Source organism: Artemia franciscana, chromosome 18 (genome assembly GCF_032884065.1).
Source record: "Artemia franciscana chromosome 18, ASM3288406v1, whole genome shotgun sequence".
In the NCBI taxonomy this organism is placed as follows: domain Eukaryota; kingdom Metazoa; phylum Arthropoda; class Branchiopoda; order Anostraca; family Artemiidae; genus Artemia; species Artemia franciscana.
Window position 1 is genome coordinate 14,501,108 of NC_088880.1, and position 18,473 is coordinate 14,519,580.

Genomic DNA, 18,473 nt, shown 5'->3' on the forward strand with positions numbered 1-18,473 from the left:
GGCTTCAATGGCAGAGAGCAGCGTTTTTTCAACCCCTAGAGTCCCCCACTCCTCAGATTTTGAATAATACTTTTGGAGGGGGGGAATTTTCATTAAAACTACCTTTTTGGAATTTTCTTTGAAAATACAGAAAACTTGCCCCCTTAAAGATTTTGAAAAATACATTTTAGCCTCGTTACTTTTTCGTGAATTTGAGTCTTAGTAGCAGTCGTAGCCGGCAGAGAACTATCCGTAGTAATGTGAGTGGTAGTAGTGGTAGTATGAGTAGCGGTGTAGGAGTTGAAGGGAGTGACATCAAGTAGCAGTTATTATTCCTGATTGGGCTCCATGAGCTACAAAAGGATCGTCTTCTGTGTATACAAAAAATAATAGAGGATAATATATATCCTAAATAAATAAACTAGTTATCATAGCAGTTAGCTAATAGTAGACTGATAGTAAATCAACTTTGGCGATTAATAGATTGATTGATGAATTTTTTCCTTTTAGTTTTTTTACTTTTAGTTTTATTACTGTTTTTATCTAGTATTTATTTATATTTAATATTATATTAATACTAGCTACCCCAACACCTAGTTGGTGGGGCGCTTCGCGCCCCCCAAGCCCCCCCGCGCGCGTAAGTCGTTACGCGCCATTGTAGTTGTGTCCCTGTGTCCCACCTGTAAATAGAGATATATATATATATATATATATATATATATATATATATATATATATATATATATATATATATATATATATATATATATATATATATATATATATATATATATGTGTGTGTGTGTGTTTTTAACTACGTAAAACATGCGAATATACAACATTCTTCGCTGTCCCATTGTCTATGCATATTAATAGATTGTCAGGTTTACTGACCCTTGAACATGCAACATATAATTGTCCATGGGAAAAACAATCCGTATTCAGATCTATATCTCATTATTCTAATGATGTGTCCCTGTGTCCCGGTCGTCATTTATATTCCCTGTGTCCCGGTCATCATTTGTGTCCCGGTGTCCCAGTTTGTAATTTCTCTTTGAGTGTCCCGGTCGTCATTTATATTACCTGTGTCCCGGTGTCCCGGTCGTCATTTGTGTCCCAGTGTCCCGGTCTGTAATTTCTATTCGAACAATCCCTGTGTCCCGGTCGTCATTTATATATCCCGCCTTTGCCCCCGGCGTCCCCGTTGTAGTTGTGTCCCTGTGTCCCGGTCGTCATTTATATTCTCTGTGTCCCGGTCGTGATGTGTGTCCGGGTGTCCCAGTCTGTAATTTCTCTTTGAGGTTCCCGGTCGTCATTTATATTCCCTGTGTCCCGGTCGTCATTTGTGTCCCGGTGTCCGGGTATGTAATTTCATCAGTTAACAAACATGATGTCAGTCGACAAACAACTTCATGACGCATACAGCTCAATCCTTAATTTGACGTCAGTCAACACACAAACATGACGTCACTCCAAACATGACGTCAGTCGACACACAAACATGACGTCACTCGACACACACACACACACAAAACAACTTATTTTTATGTATATAGAAGATAATACTCATTATTTTATATCATATTACGAGTTATATTGCGTCCTCACAAAGGATATAATTGTAAAGCCTATAGAGACTAGTCAGAGTTCTTTGATGAGGATTCTCTGACAACAACGACATTTATTTCTTTCACGACTTACTTAATTTATATTATTTGAACTTAAATTTTTATTAAGGGGGTTATTCCTTAACCATATTACTAAAGTAGATTGTGCAAAAAAGATATGCTAAGGGTCCTAGAAGTAATTTCTTAGTTAAACAAAATTATTTCTGTCCATTATATGTAAGAGAAATATTTGAATTAGTCCAAGTCATTTTGGGCAAAAGTCGTGTTTTTTCGCTGCAAATTTCTATATTTCCGACGCAGTTTAGTAGTTATTTACCAGAAAACTGAGAATATTCACATTTCTAAAACTTGTTCCATTAGGTCACCAATGACAGTAAACAAAAACTTGAAAAGGCATTTTGTTTGAATTTTTGTTCAAGAGAGGGGTATTTTTTTAGGGGGGGGGGGTACAAAAACATAAAAAACGCATAAAAATTATTTTATATGCATTTTTGTTACGGTTTTACAAGTCAGACAAACTCTTTTTTTTTGGGGGGGGGGATCAAAACCCTAGCGCACTAAATTGCACAAATCAATAGAACTAGTCTAGTCTGAGTTTTTGAGTGTATATTTGACTTCATTATTGATTGTAATATATGCTTGTTTTAGGTTCTTAACGAAAATGACATTAGCTGTCATAGCCTGTCCTTATTTTAGACAGTTAGTAGTGGCGAACTTCTGTTAATAACAGCACTAGAGGACTAGCACAGACTGAATTCAAAAAGGAGCTATGTCACAAAACATATATTTTGCAGGATCGTAAAATAACTGGAAAATGTGTTTCAGTTTTTTTTTTTTTTTTTTTTTTTCGCTTTTTTTTCTAATACCAAGAGCAATTTGTTAGTTCAGTGAAGGTTTTTTTTTAGTATCCAGGATTCGACCAGACAGTTTTCGCATCAATAGCTCTATTTCCAACTAATTCTGTGAACGACAGATGAGAATATGACACTTTTTAGAGGAATAGAAACTATGACACTTTTTAGAGGAATAGATCGATTATTTTGGTCTTGAGAACCAAATAATCGAGGAGAGAAAAAAATTAAACAAGTCAATAGAACTAGTTTAGTCTGAGTTTTTGAGTGTATATAGACCTTAAAAATATGTCATATAGCGCCATTCAAATTGCAACAGCCCAGATGATGCTAATTCTTTTCATGAATTTTGAAAAATCTTCGGCAAAATTTGAAGCAATAAAAACATCACTAATATGCCTTGCCTTTATTTTGATATCAGTTTCAAATTTCCCTCTTGAAGAAATACAAGGGACAGCTTTCTATTAATTTATACTATGGATTTATTATTTTTAATAGCAAATTGATCAGCCCTAAATTATTCACTGAACAATTTCCTTTAGTTTTGAGTTCTTCATTCCTTTATATTGTGCATTCATATCCAGCAGCGCATATTGGGAGGGTACGGGACAACATCCCCCTATGATTTTTAACCCTCCCCTAGATTTTAAAAATAGCTTTTTTGAATCCAAAGACAAAATTGAAGAATAGCAAAATTATCCCCCCCCCTATATTTTGACAAATGTGTTTGTGCCCTCCCCTGCTCATTGCTGATATTCGCTCATGTCAATAATAGAAGTAGATATTCATTTTGCTATTCCTAGTTTGTTTTCTGTTACAATAAATCATTTTCCTTCTTTTATCATGACCTTAATTTGTAAGTAATATTACACGAAATTAACTTGGTCGGACAAGACAAGCACAACTAGACTTTCTCAAAATATTGCGGAATATCGTTCTTTTCTCCTTAGTAATCTACTCACCCCCGGCATGATAACACGTTCAATGTCCTTGAAAATGTCATTCCATGTTTCTCCTTTAGGTGGTGCAGCGTCAGGAACAAGTTCTCTTAGGTATCCGGGCTTCACGGCAGGGAAAACACGTCTCTCTCGGATATTCTCGAGGTAATCAGCTATATAATCAACCATTTCCTTACCTAAAAAATGAAAAAAAAATTAATAGTAATGCATTTTTTTTGTTTACTTGTGTGATGCAAAGAACGTGTGATGCAAATCTTTCCAAGATCCACATCCAGCATGATGAAGTTATGGTCTGGGGAGAGGGCAACAATAGAGAGAGAGAGAGAGAGAGAGAGAGAGAGAGAGAGAGAGAGAGGTCTATTTTCGAGTTCGCACGTGTGCTGACGTGAGGACAGCACACGGGGTTTGTCTGTTTTTTACATTAACAAAACCGAATAAATCGGGTTTAAAGTGTTATAAAATCATTAGTTGGCCCCAGTTTGAATGTTCCTTACGACGAAACGAAACAGAAAATTCAAGGTTTTATTTTCTGTTTTTCCACAAGTTTTAGAATACAAATGATAAACTTTCATGCTTTTCTTGAGGATATATCGTATGATAAATTATAACGAAATATAAAAAAGTCTTTAGACATAGGGGAGGACTTTAGCTTTGATCCAACCTCCCTTATTTGTGCACCCATTTGCCCTGACAAGGACAAGTGGGGTATATGTAGAGATCACTGTCTAAAGGACATCTATACAACGTGACCTAGTAAACTTACCCCTCAAAATTTTCCCACATAGGGGACAAGGTCCGACAGCCGGAAAATGCTGATTTACTGGATATAATAATTTTTGAAATCGAACAGTAAAATTGACACAGTAAAGGAATGATTTCAGTAGATGTGATAGAGAGAGAGCGAGAGAGAGAAAGAGAGAATGAGAGGTAAAAAGAGAAAGAGGGAGAGAGAGAATCCTACTTATTTAGAAGTTCGGTTGTGTTGGCGATGCAGCATTTCTGATACTCTTTTATTGAGAACCGAGTTTAATAAGGTTGAGCAGAAAATTGACTGAAGAGGGTTAGTGGCTGGACTTATCCTAAAGAGCCATGTATCTCCCATACAAACTTTTTTCCAGGTCTTATCGCATGGAAGGCAGGCCTCTGAAGCGAAACTTGTGAAAGCATTCGATCGTAAATTAAAAATTATATTGCTTTTTACAAGGTTTAGTAGTGACCGTATATCAACCAGTTCTCACTCGCCTTTTCTACCTCCACTCCCACAGTAGCTCCCCATGCCATCGGATCAAAATTCGTAGATAGTTATTTCAATAAAGAAGGTCGAATGATTCCAAAAGATGTAACTGAATAGTTAACATGGTATACGCAGCCCAAGGGGCGTCTATCCGAATTTTGAAAGTAGCCCATTCTTCACAGATATATTTTAAAGCAAAAGTGAGGATGGTGCAGCATATTTAGACCGAAATAATTCGAAAGTTTTTAATATGTTATCGTAGTCTAATTTTGAACTCCGATGGAGAACTTCAAATATATTTTTCTCCGCTTCACATCTATAGAATTTCTCATTTTTTGCATTGAGGCTGCACATCTATTCCATAGTTGGCACTGAGCTCAATAAGATTACAAAATTGTGGTTAATACATGGATTTAACGAATTAAGTCTTAGATCAGTAACTGAGGGTATTTAATAAACATCTAAAATACCCATCTAGTCTAGCATCCTCAAAAAAACATGTGTTGCAAATCTAACTTATGAACCAAACTACTCTATTACTGGGGACACATCGCAGTAGCAGGCTACTGTATTCTAACACAGCTGTGCCTGCTCTCCCTCTTCTAATTCTGTTCAGAGTTAGAATACTTAATCCCTCCCGTGAAGTCCCTACTTCTTTCGAGTCACCTCTTATTATCTATTCCCACCCCATTCAAGGACTTCTTCTTTTCACTTGACCGCAGCTGGATAGACAAAAAGCTCAGTTTCGGACTTAATATCATAATTCATCCACAATATGTAAGTGCTCCCTCCCGTGAACTTCCTGCTTCTTTTCAAATTTTCTCTAATTACCTCGTCTTCCCCCATTCAAGGTACATCCTGCCTTTCCCGTGGCCGCAACTAGACCGAAAAAAAGATTTTTAGCAACATATCATTGTCCATTCGTAAAATATAACCTAGCCATAATAAGTTTTTTTTCTATTGTGGTATTGAAGTATGTAATTGGCACTACTTGATGGTTGACATACAGTCGTTGAAACAAATACCTCTGAAAAACATCTATCCTACCTACCCCACCTTTTGAAATCTCCAATGACAACAGCCAAGCCATTATAACTTCTTTTTTTTCATTATGGTATTGAAGTATATAATTGGCACTGTTTGATGGTTGACACGTCTGAAAAAACATCGGTCCTACCTACCTCACCCTTTGAAACCTCCCTTCCTCCCGCACTTACCTTTTATGATTGAAAGCTGCCATACATACTATTTGTGATAAATTAACACAAGAAAGACGATTAAAACGGTTTCTTACATTTAATTTTAAGCTTTCGCAGCTGATAAACAAGAAAACTTACCTCGTTTACGATATTCAGCATAATCCATTTTGTAGCTGATTCAAGACAAAAAAGAACCTAAAAAACAAAATAACTTATTGAAACTTATGTATCCACATCTGCCTGTAACAGGGATAAGAAACAGAAGGATTTTCTTACAATCATTGACAAAAGTGTAAAAGGTGTGTGGCTTCTGATCTTCGCCAAGTTTAATTCTGTATGGGAAAAAATGACTTGAATACATTCAGGATGTTTCAGGACACATTCAGGACACATCCCCAGGGACTAACACCGTATTTTAATCAGTTCAATATATGCAATAAGCATGAAATTAATTTTATCCCTGGGCACTGGAGGATCCAGGAGGGCGGGAGATTTTTTCTGGCACCCTGTAATCCTGTTTTTTTTTCTTAGAATAAATTTCTCAATGTGGTGAATTATTGGCATTTATGTCACATTGCCCACCCCCCAAGATTTTTCTCATTGGCACCCTTGTCACATTGGGCCTACCCCGAGATATTGTTCTAGATCCACCCTTGTCCCAGGATACTTTAATTAACACATATTGCACTAATCCATAACATGACATCTGCCTATTCTGTTTATTAGCAGGTATCAATTCTGACCAATGGTTTGTCACGGACTGGTGTAGGTACCCCCAACCCCAGCAATGCTAATTCCTAACACTAAATCATTATTCATTATAGCATTGCTGTTCAAACTAAAACCCCATGGTAAAACTTTGCAATTTGTAGATTTGAGCTGATTTATTAAAAATGAATAGGAACTAATACTACCTGGCATAATAACCCTAAGATTAATTTAATTGTTTTTAATTGATTCATTATCAGTCATTTGCACACTGCCTTAGGTCATTTGGTGCATTATGACTCCACAAAAACTAAATCTTTATCATTTGGAGGTTCTGGTACAAAACTGTACATTTGAGAATTTGATGGTACGAATTTAATCCCCAGGTACATTTTTGTCTTATTTGTTTATTCCTAACTCTGATATCTGGTATAATTTTATTTTTTCTGAAGTGTCTACTACTTCTAGCGAAGATTTTCTTTTTGCTTTTGCTGATGATACCACTCATGGGACCCTTGGGAAGACGGAATGTGATATCAAGTCTAATCTTGTGGCATTATTCGAGAGAGTTATTTCATGGTTTAATGCAAATTACTTGGTCTTGAATGTTGGTAAGTCACGGTTTCTTATTTTTTCTCGAACTGGTATAGCTTTCCCTCAGCTTACATACCTTCAAGTGTCACAAGGCTCCTAGTGTAGACCAGAGAATCGGGTGGTCCGGTTTCTTGGTATCCTACTTGATGAGAATCTTTCATTCAGAAGTTATATAGACATGATTAGGGTTAAGGTCTCACGGAGTTTGGGTATCATTCGAAAAGTTAGACACACTTTTTCTGGATCTATTCTGAAACTTCTTTTTTTCTGTCTTGTCCAGTCATATGTTTCTTATTGCCCCATTGTATGGATGTCTACTTTTCCATCTAAGCTGCGGTCACTTTCTATCATGTATAATAAAGCTTGACGTCTGGTTATGGAAACCAACCGTTCCTCACCAACACCGCTCTTAAGTCTACGGTCTATTTACATTATTTCTTGTGCTTTTTTTGTCTTTCATCAGCTTCACGGTAATCTTCCAAAATCTCTTAGGAAACCTCCTATGTTTATTTCTGATTCAGCTCCATATAGCCTTCGTTCTTCAAATGATATCTACATTCCGCCTACCCCTACTATTCAATCAGACTTCAATCCCCTCATTGCTTGTCAACAGGTCTGGAATTCACTACCTTCTTCAGTACAGAGATGCCTCTCGTTTGGGACTTTTAAAACGTTTCTTAAGGATCACTTAATAAAGAATCAAATAGAATAACATTTTTTTTCCTCTGAGGAGTTGATTTCCCTGTGTTCTGTTCGTGGTGTGTGGTTGCCTTCTCTGCGCTTGACTCTCAGGTCTCAGGTATGTTCCCTATATTCTATTTTTTTTTTTTTTTTTTTTTTTTTTTTTTTTTTTTTTTTTTTTTTTTTTTTTTTTTTTTTTTTTTTGTAGTTGTTGCTTTATTTTATCCCACTTATATATATTGCATATATTGTAGTTGTTGCTTCTATTTTCTTTTCATCCCCCTTGTATCCCTGGTCACGGAGCCTTTCGAGGGGGAATAAGTGTATTTTATATTGTCTTGAGTTTAATAATAAACTTCTCTCTCTGTCTCTCCATTTACTTCTTTTGGAGATATTCATAAATAAAGGGAATCGAAAACATAAATAAATCTCCACAAATTTTAAACTGACCTTCCTCCAAGAAAATTACGCTCCCAATTGGTGAGGGAGGATGGGAAAAAAGGACGATTGCAATCGAGTTTCCTCCAGGTTTTTCAACTGTGAAATGGAGAAATACAGCTCTGGGACAAGGGCCCTAAGTCAATAAAATAATATGTAATAGAAGCCTCATAGATAAATTAAGAAAATAGACATGCTCTGCCTAGAATTACCGACAGGTTGGATTTTGTGCCAAAATGACACATTTCTATGTTTGGTGAAATGAAAGCATGTGAGTATTGAATTATTGTGACATATTGAACAAATTTTTGTCTCAGTTGGATGCAGTTCTTAGAACTGTCTCTATATTCGAGTATGAACCCGTCAGGGAGCAGCGTCAACGAGCGTCACGGAGTGACGCGAGCAGCAAATTTTTGACACTGTTATCATCCAACTTCAGTCAAATATTTTTGAATAAAAAAATTAGCATTTTGCTGACAAAGTATATCCCTATATCTTCATAGTCATTCTAAAGGCACGTTTTGAAGCCAAATAACTTTATTTCTATAGAAAATCAAAATATGTTGTTGCCATCAAAGATGATAAATAAGTCTATTATGTTTATTAATAAATCAATATAATGTTTTAAGGCTTCACAGAGATATAAAGCAATCTACTGCAATGGCTAGACACATGCTTTTTCTTTTATTGAGACCTCCTTATCGGATTTACATTAAAAATAATCTACTTCTTCCTTTAGGTTTCAAAAAAAATTTTGACCAGGTTCCTCTGAAGGATAGTGGAGTTTCTGATCAGTACCTACTGAAATGGTCTTTATGAATTTTTCAGAAGTCTCCCACAGTTCACCTTTTTTAAATTTAGGTGAATTCTTATCCCTCCCTATCCCTTACCCTAAAATGAATTCCTGCATACCAGCATACTTTAGAAAAAGCAATCAGATTAGAGACGCTTCTTGATTACTAAGGTCCCTGCGTCGGCCCAGCAATGTGTTGCTACAGCAAGGCTCGATCTCTGGGTCCTGTGTTATCAAGCTAAGGTCAAGCTAAGCCACTACATGATTCAGCAAGTTTCCCGACATACAAAAGAGCACATTCTATCCATCTTTGTTAGGCATAATACCTGCACACAGACAAAAAAAAACAGTGGCATATTGCCATAACCTGTTCGAGTACAGATTAGTCAATCTTAAGGAAAGCGCACTAAGATATATGCACCTTGTCTTTTGCGGAGGCGTATCCTAGTCGCAGCTGTGGCTGCAACCTAGCCCTGTAGCACTTTAATGGAAACTGAGCTTGTTTGAGATTTTTTTTTTTTTTTTATCTCCAGGCTACTTGAGAAATTTTTTGATCTTAAGCTGGTTCTTTTACATCGGATTTGAGCTTTCAGTGAGCCCTACTTTTGCAAAATTCTTTGAATATAGAGAAACATCGCCATTTAGTTTATTTTAACAAATTTTCAGATTTATGCTCCATAGAATACGAAACACCAATTTTTTTTTCGTTTTAAGTTTCAACTTCACATTTTATTTTCATCAAAAAGTAAAGTAATAATTCCATAAGTATGCTCACAAGACCAGACTCTGCGTTTGTTCAGCCCTCATTCTACCCTCTTGAAGTCGAAATACCGAGGACTCGACAACTGAAGTAGACTACAAATTGCATGTGCGTAGGTATTTTTCAATTGACCTTTATGTCAGACTCATTGCTATTTCAATTGAAAGTGCCCTAATGAACTATCTTGAGTGCCGGAGGCTCAGCAAATGTTAAAAGGAAGGATGAAATTTTTTTCGTTACGTAAGTTAATTCGTAAGTTACATATATTCATTACTAATAAAAACATTCTTAAAATAAATAAAAAATTCTAGTTGCCTTTTTAAGTAACCAAAAATAGGAGGGCAACTAGGCATCCACCCCCATCTGTTTTTTTTTTTTTTTTATCAAAATCGTCCGATCAAAACTATGAGAAAGCCTTTTAGCCAAAAAAAATTAATATGCAAATTTTGTTTTAATTATTCATGTGCAGTGAGCCAAAATCAAAACATACATTAATTCAAAAACACTCAGAAATTAAATAAAAAAAGTGTTTTCCCACAAAATCCTTTTTCCCCCTCAACCCACATCAAAACGGCTCCCGCACAGGGTGGCAGTGCCTGTTGACAAACTTCAGCCTGTACGCTGTGTCCACCAGCGGTTAGCGAAGAGTTTTATACCTAGCTTTGTAAAAATGTATAACGAAAGTCAGGAGGATTGATGTGTTTTGTTTTCTTTGTTTTGTTTTTTATTTTGTATCGCTTTTTAATGTGACTATACCATAAGAAATTTGGCAGTGCCATGAAAATTTTGGTGAAAATAAAATCTTATCTTATTTAAAGTTTTTTTTTTATTGTTTTAAAAAGTAGAGTTGTGATAAAGAGTCAAATTTTAGCGTAAAGAGCGAAGCGTCAAGGAGGAGACAACCCCTATCATATACGGAATAATTTCTGTTCGTTTTAAGTTCTACTGTCGTTCCTTTTTTTCACTTGAAAAAAAAAAACCTTTTTTTATTTGATTATCTTAAATTATTGAAAGGGAAAACTGAGATTTTATTCCTTTAGTCAAAGAGTCAGTGACAGCCAATGGAAACTGCTTAATCTCGAGTAAAATCAGAATAAATCTAAGACAGATAGCATAAATACCAGTAGTGGGGGAGGGGGGCTAAGAATTGAGACTGGTGGACCTTGACCGTCACCCTTTAATGATATAATCATCCCCCAAACCTCATTAGCATTTTTCAATGGGTGCAAAATAAAAATAATATACAGCCATTAATAGATATAATAGATTATCCACTCATTATGGAAAAAAAAATGTAGCCAATCCCGATTTACAGCGAATCCACCCATAGAATATAGTCGTCTCTATATTCTATGTATCCGTATGCATAGCTAGAAACTAGGAATTCCTGTAAATAATCCTGGAGCCACAGCCACCTGAATGCAAACCTATATATATATATATATATATATATATATATATATATATATATATATATATATATATATATATATATATATATATGCACAAATGGTGGTACCGCAGTGTTCACCTTTGAGGGTCGATGGCCCGAGCACCAATCCACAAGGGTGAACGCCCAAGCGAGCAAAGGAAGGGTAGGCAAAAAGCTAGTGTATTTTCTCATCCTTTAGAAATATTTTACAAAGTATATATCCAAACATCATAGTAGGGTCATTTTATGCTGATTCAGGAATGGTAACCATTATTTCGATTATGTTACGAAAGAACGTATCAGGATTCTCTGTATCCTTAAGGTAAATATAATCAAGAAAATGTTTACTGGTTGTGCTGCCTCAGATGTGCTTGTGTTGTTGTAAATAATAGATGTAGTAAAAAATCGATCGAAACACACATCCAAAGAATCGGACAAGAGCGACCAATAGCAACCGATTCGCTGCTTATGGTATTTTTAAAAATACAGGCGATATTATATTTTGACTGCATTCAGGGTAGCAATATGACAAACTGAAAAGACAATATTCAAATTTATTTGTAATTTGATAAACTCATAAGAAAAACTACCACACCCTTAAATTGAAAACTAAAAGAACTATGCTACAAGAAAAAACTATTTAATAAGTAGATGGGGCTATGCTCTTAAATTTTTGTACTGTTTACAAAGACTGTAGATTCACAAAAATAACAGAAACGTAAATTCATCTGAAAATCATAAGAAAACTTTCTTTTCATTTTCGAGCTGTCAGGAGCAGAGAGTGTTTAGAAATGGAGAATGAAACCTATCAATTATCAAGTGACACCCAATTAGAATAGATTCTGGTCTAATCTTATTGTCCAAGAGAATGAGAAGATACACTTTCAGTGTGAAGGGATCTATGGGAACTGGATATACAGGGAGTCATATAAAAACAGATTGGTTTTCATGCTTAGATTTTTCTCTTATGGACCTAGCTTAGGAAAAAGAACACATTTGTTTCGAGAAGAGAAACCAGGAAAAGGTTCCATGAAATAAATTTCCATGGAGTGAAAGGGTATGCACAAAGTACTAAGGATATAGACCGATCTAGGAAGTGAATCAGGATATTAAAAATTTTGCTAAATGGGGGCACCGTTATTGACACCCCCTCGAAATAAGAAAATATTGTAAAAAAAACTCTCCGGTTAATTTATGACCGAAAAACATCTGTCTGAAGTTAAGAGCACTTCCCCAGGTGACTTTTGCTTTTTCACATTGAGTCTGACCTGGTTAATAATAAAGGTAAAGAAAAAAAGGTTTATCGTTTAAAAAGTCAAGTGGTACATTGCCTGTGCAACGTAGTATTTTCAAGTTTTTTGTTTCTAAGGTCAAGAGGTACAATACAGTCTTGTGCACAGAGCAGTGTCAAATAAACAGATTTTGAAACAGATCCGGAACGATAAACAAACAGGTAACAACAGGGTTTGGGGGACGAGGGAATGCACCCCTCCAGTAGTGGTGTCAAATCATGAAAATTAAGGGGGGTTATTTTTTTAGGTCTAGGAGGGGGGTAAATTTTTTTCTCGATGAAAACACCAAATAGCCAAAAAATTCCTTTTTTCAATTGTTTTTTTTTTAGCACAGCGAAGGTAACCCGTTCCTCCTGCCCCATTTTTACCAAAATTTCCAAACCGTTAACTTAAAACGATAAAAGAGAGAAAAGGACGTTTACCCTGTGAATCAATGGAATACTCAAGGGTGCCGAACGCTCAAAATAATTAGTGAGACTGGAGCGAGATTGTTATTTACAAACTGATAAGAAGTATTCATTAGATAGAACTTAGGAGTGAACAGGGAATAGTATGACTGATGTAAGCAAATGAAACGCTGAAATTGATAGCATCCATTGTAATCTGAACCCTAAAACTTGAGGGAATAGGACCTATTCGACATAATCGATCCCTTTTCCTAGAGCGAAAAAAAAAGAAAATGCAGATTGTAGGCATCATTAATAGAAAATAGATCATTACAGAAAACGAGTAATTATCTCGTACAAAAAATATTAAGCCTTGACATAAGGAAAGACATAAGGTTGTTCGTTAGTATCCGTCGTTGGCAGTTCAATTTTGTTTGGATTTTATGCAAATCGCGGATATTGGCGAATAACTCACTTTATTGTTTTTTAGGTATTTGATTTTAATTCTTTTAATTTTGGTCTTTTATTGAATTTTATTTAATTTTTCAGGCGGTTTTTTTCATTGGTTTTGTTGTACTTTCCGCACTTGTTTTTTTTTTTTTTTTTTTTTTTTTTTTGTTTTTTTTAAGCGCTGAAGAAGAGAGGCGGCTGTTCTCTCAAAATATCCACTTTCCGTGTTTTCTTCAGTATTTTCGTTTGGCCTTTAAAAATCCTATTTTTGATCATTTTCTTTCTTTATGTTATGGCAGGCCATTTTGGTTTAAGAAATTATTTTTATCAAGCCTTGAACGCCGACTTAGGCAGCTTTTTACAAGGATTATACATTTATTACCTGAAAACATAACATTTTTTTGTTCAAGATAATGAAACTTCAATAACGACAGAAATCCTGCCATATTGCGACGCGACACTAAATTTGAATTAATAAATATTGATTGATTGATTGACACGGGCTCCAAGCTTATGTGTTACCAAAAAACAAAACTCGTGTTTCGTCTAGACCCGTGTTTCCCAACGCGGGTGCAGGTCTCACCGGTGGCACATGGCAATATTTTAGTGGGTTATGGGCAGAACGTGCACGTGCACCTGAAAACATAGCATTTTTTTTTTTTGTTCAAGATAATGAAACTTCAATAACGACAGAAATCCTGCCATATTGCGACACGACACTAAATTTGAATTAATTAATATTGATTGATTGATTGATTGATTGACACGGGATCCAAGCTTATGTGTTACCAAAAAACAAAACTCTGATTTCGTCTAGACCCGTGTTTCCCAACGCGGGTGCAGGTCTCACCGGTGGCGCATGGCAATATTTTAGTGGGTTATGGGCAGAACGTTCACCCATTCTCTGACTTTACTTTGGAGCCTTAATTTTGGCTCTTTTTTATTTTGGCTCTAAAAAGAACCTTTTGTCTGATAGTATTGCAATAGCGGCATACATTGTAAAAAAGATATTATATATACAATATTTTTCATAAGCATAAAGTATGCCTAGAGGACGACCAGAAAAAAAAAAAATACCAAGTTATTGGCTTTTAAGCTTCCTTCACGCGAACGTAAAGTTTTTAATAACAATATTCAAACGTCAAGAGGGAGGTATCAAGATTTTAGAAATGCTTAAGCGGGACATGACCCAAAATCTTTTAGGAACCCCTTTTTAGACTGATAAATGGAATAAAGAATATATAACATCGTATAAAATATTAATAAAGAATGTAAATAATTCCACATCTATGGTCTGGATAACTGATTTCACATCTGGAGATCCTAGTTTAATTGGAAAAAAGAGACTACGAAAAACTAATTTGAAAAAACGAATATCCTTGAAAAAAGTGCAAAAAAGAAAGGGTAAAAGTCTCACATCTTCTTTTCTTTTTTATATCTAATATTTCTCTTTTTGTTTTTCTAAACACCCAGTTTGTTCTTACCTTTCTTTTTTACTGTGTAATATCCCACAGTAATATCCACAGTTGATTGTGAAATCGAAATATCTAGAGCTTAGTTTGATAATTGTTCACCTTCTTCATCAAAACCCCGCCCCTCTTATGTATTCTTTCTTCTAATCTCTTTTTAAATGGAAAAGGTAACGCAATCTAAGATTTGCAGTTTCTACAAAAATTCTTTTTTCACCGACGTGTTTTATAGGTTTTTAAATTACCGGAAATGCATTACTCAATCTTTCACAACTTAAGTCTCGTGCTCCGAGTTAAATCGAATTAAAATCGAGTCTGGGTCAAGAGGACTCTAATTTCTAGAAAACATAACAAGAAAAACATTGACTTCCCCAAAGAGGCCAATAAACCTTTTTTTCTTTCTGAACATATTGAAATTTAACGCCGTAAGTCCTTGTACCAAGTGACCCCTAAGGTAAGCAAGGTGACTCCAAAGCATATTCCAAGAACAAGCAATGTTTAACAATGCATATGATGTACGATATCGGGTGGGGTTCTAGGCGTTTACCCCCCCCCCTCCCAGCAAATACCCCAGAAAATACCTCCAGGAATATGCCCCCCAGAAATATCCCCATGGAACCCTGCCTGGAAAATACCCCACCCTCCGTGGAAAACAAGGCTTTCCTAACTTGAGAATTTTACTTAAGTTTCGTTTATTTAATTTCTGCAGGGGGAAGGAATTTTGGTGCTGGTTGACTATGCGCCACAAGCAAGGAACAACCCCAAACCTTAAAACGAACAGAAATTACTACATATATGAAAAGGGTGCCCTTAAAGACCTCGCTCTTTACGCTAAGGCTTTTTTTTAAAAAAATTCATATTATTTTTTGCTAGTTTCAAGTTTGAATCGGTTATTTATCGTAATATCTATTTGTTTTTGGGTTTAATTCATTTATCGATGGTGATTTGTGGTGGTTCTACGCATGCTAAATTATTTGAATTTATTTCTACTCATTTTTGGCTTTATGAGGCTCTTTGCTATTATTTGACAGACAGGTTTTGCGGATTTTTTTTAGATTAATTCCTTTTCCCTTTTTTTAAATTAATTAATGTTCATTTTTTATTGACATTGTATTTTTTATAGAAAAAAGATTTCATATCTTTTTCTTCTATTAGACTCCATAGTTTTTACTTTGAAGATTATTTGACTTTATTTCTATTCATTTTTGGTTTAATGGGGTTCTTTACTTTCCTTTAAAAAACTCGTTTCGTATATTTCCCATTACCAAACACTATCTGTAAGTAATTAAATAGTAAAAAACTAGTTTTTCAACTGAAATTAAGGAGCAATCGTTTTAAACCTTAAAACGAACTGAAATTACTTAAACATATGAAAGGGATTGCCTCCTCCTCAAGACCTCGCTCTTTTCGCTCAAGTTTTTTGTATAGAATTTTAAAACAAAGCTTATTGTTCTAATTAAACAGCCATTGTGTTTCATGAATCGTTCTTAAGGAATTAGGACAAAAAGTAAAAACTTCAGCGCACAACTTCACTGTAAAAAGCAAGGCCTTGTGGGAGGGACGACTCCTTTCATAAACGTAATAATTTCTGTTCGTTTTATGTTTGATATTACTCCTTACTTTCAATTGAATTTTTTTAAATTTAATTTTTGATCGTTTTTAAGTAATGCTGGGAAATCCGGCTCTCTCTCTCTCCATGAAAAATTCCGGTACTTGAGTGTCATAGGCTACTCAAGGGAACACAGGCCACCGTCGGATGGTTGAGTGCAGGAGTGACCCTTATAAATGTTGGAACTAGTTTCTGAGATCTTGAATCAATACAGATTGTTTTATATTTTCACAATTTTTTCTCCATAAAATTTGTCAGCCCTATTTAAATTTAAGTTTAAATGCGGTCGAAAAAACCAGCCTGGAGTTTTAAGAAGGCCAAAGGATTTTGGTCCGATTTGGCCCAAAGCATTTCTTTACATTATGTTCACCTTGGTCCTAGGATTTAAAGCTGTAATATTCAAAATAATGAAGGGCAACAAGCTTGTGGGTTTATTTTTGAAGCCCCAGAACCTTCCTCTTTCCCCCAAAAATGTGTGATCTCTTAGCCCAAAACAATGATCCTTGAAAGTTTCAAGTCAGTCGGAAAACAAATATTTTGCCCTTTCTTGGGCCCTATTTTCGGAGCAGGGACCGTGGTCCCAAGACTAAAAAAAACAATTGTAATTTAAGGTCCACTTGGCCAGGGGACTTCCGGTATTAAGTTTCAAGCCGTTTAGAAAAAAAGAAGAGTTGTTGCATTTTAGGGCCCAATTTTCAGGGCATACACCATTTTTTAGTTTTTGTTTTGCAAATCAAGATAACCCTTGTCCTAAGATGTTTCAAATACAAGTTCTGGCGCAATAAAAAAAATCTGGCCCAGTCTTTGAGGAGCCAGGACCCCACTCTTTTCTAGTTTTGTTCTTCAGCGTTTCTTTAGCCCAGAAACTTAAGGAAACCCTAGACGGTCAATCATTTTGATCAAAAGCTTCCATCAATTGATTGACCGTCTAGGAACCTGTTTGACGCTTGAGTCAAGCGTTGATGGTGATTGATAGAAAGTTTGAATGACTCAATCATTATCATCAAAAGCAGTTTGTTAGAACAGCTTTGGTCGAGATTGAAGGGCTGATTGAAGGTTCGATTGAAGATTCATTGAAGCACCAGTAAATGGATTGACAAAAACTTCTGATCAAAATGATTAACCGTCTAGGGACTCCTTATCAGTTGCAAAGTTCTATCTCTTTTGCGGTCGAAAAGTGTTGGCTTCTTTTGGGTGGGGAACAAATTTTCTTTCTTTCTTTTTTTTTCTCCTTCATTAGGATTCTCTTAAGCCAGGCATGTAAGGATTCAAGTCTTAGATATAAGTAAGGATATAAACTTAGGGAGATATATCAATAACTTTGTTATTTTTTCAATTCTACTTGCACGCTTGTTTGAATCAAAACTAATTAAGGGCCAAAACTTGATCAAACACTCATTCGAAAATTAATCTGAATTCCAACAAAGTAAATTGACGAAAAAAATAATTGTAGAAATTTGATTTCATGCAATTAATAGCCAATAGTTGGTTTTCAGTCTCTTTTGACCAGTAGACTTCCATGAAATTGGTAATTGACGATGGATACGATCATCATAAATTCTTTGGTTGTTAATAACTACAACAAGTTTTATTTTTAATAGGTATGAATGAAATAGGAGACAGGGTCCTCATCCTTAGTTGCTCCACAATAAGTTTGGGGTTTATTTAAGGTATAAAAACGGTTGATGTTGAAATGACTTTTGAATCGACAAACAACAGCTTTCTAGTTTAAAAAATCAATAATAACAATAACACACTATAAGAAAAACTATCATCTTTGCAGTACTGTCTTAGTGCCATACTAATAGCATATGCATGGTTAATTAGAATATGTGTTACCTACATTCTATAATGAATATATGAATATATATATATATATATATATATATATATATATATATATATATATATATATATATATATAAGTGTCTGACATAAGTGTAGGTTACTTTTTACCTCACGTCCTGACTTTTGTCCCTTCTAGCCTGTATCGGGTTTTGTATTTGCTCCT

General features: G+C 35.3%; 1 protein-coding gene across 1 annotated transcript in view; it reads right to left on the minus strand.

The window, feature by feature from the left end:
• Positions 1-18,473, minus strand: part of LOC136038654 (histidine decarboxylase-like) — a 97,578-nt gene that overhangs the window by 74,651 nt on the left and 4,454 nt on the right. The window contains exons 2-3 of the mRNA XM_065721907.1: positions 5,989-6,045; positions 3,421-3,593 (exon numbers count right to left, since the gene is read on the minus strand). Coding sequence (XP_065577979.1) covers positions 3,421-3,593; positions 5,989-6,016 — 201 coding nt within the window. The 5' untranslated portion in view covers positions 6,017-6,045. The remainder of the gene's footprint in view (positions 1-3,420; positions 3,594-5,988; positions 6,046-18,473) is intronic.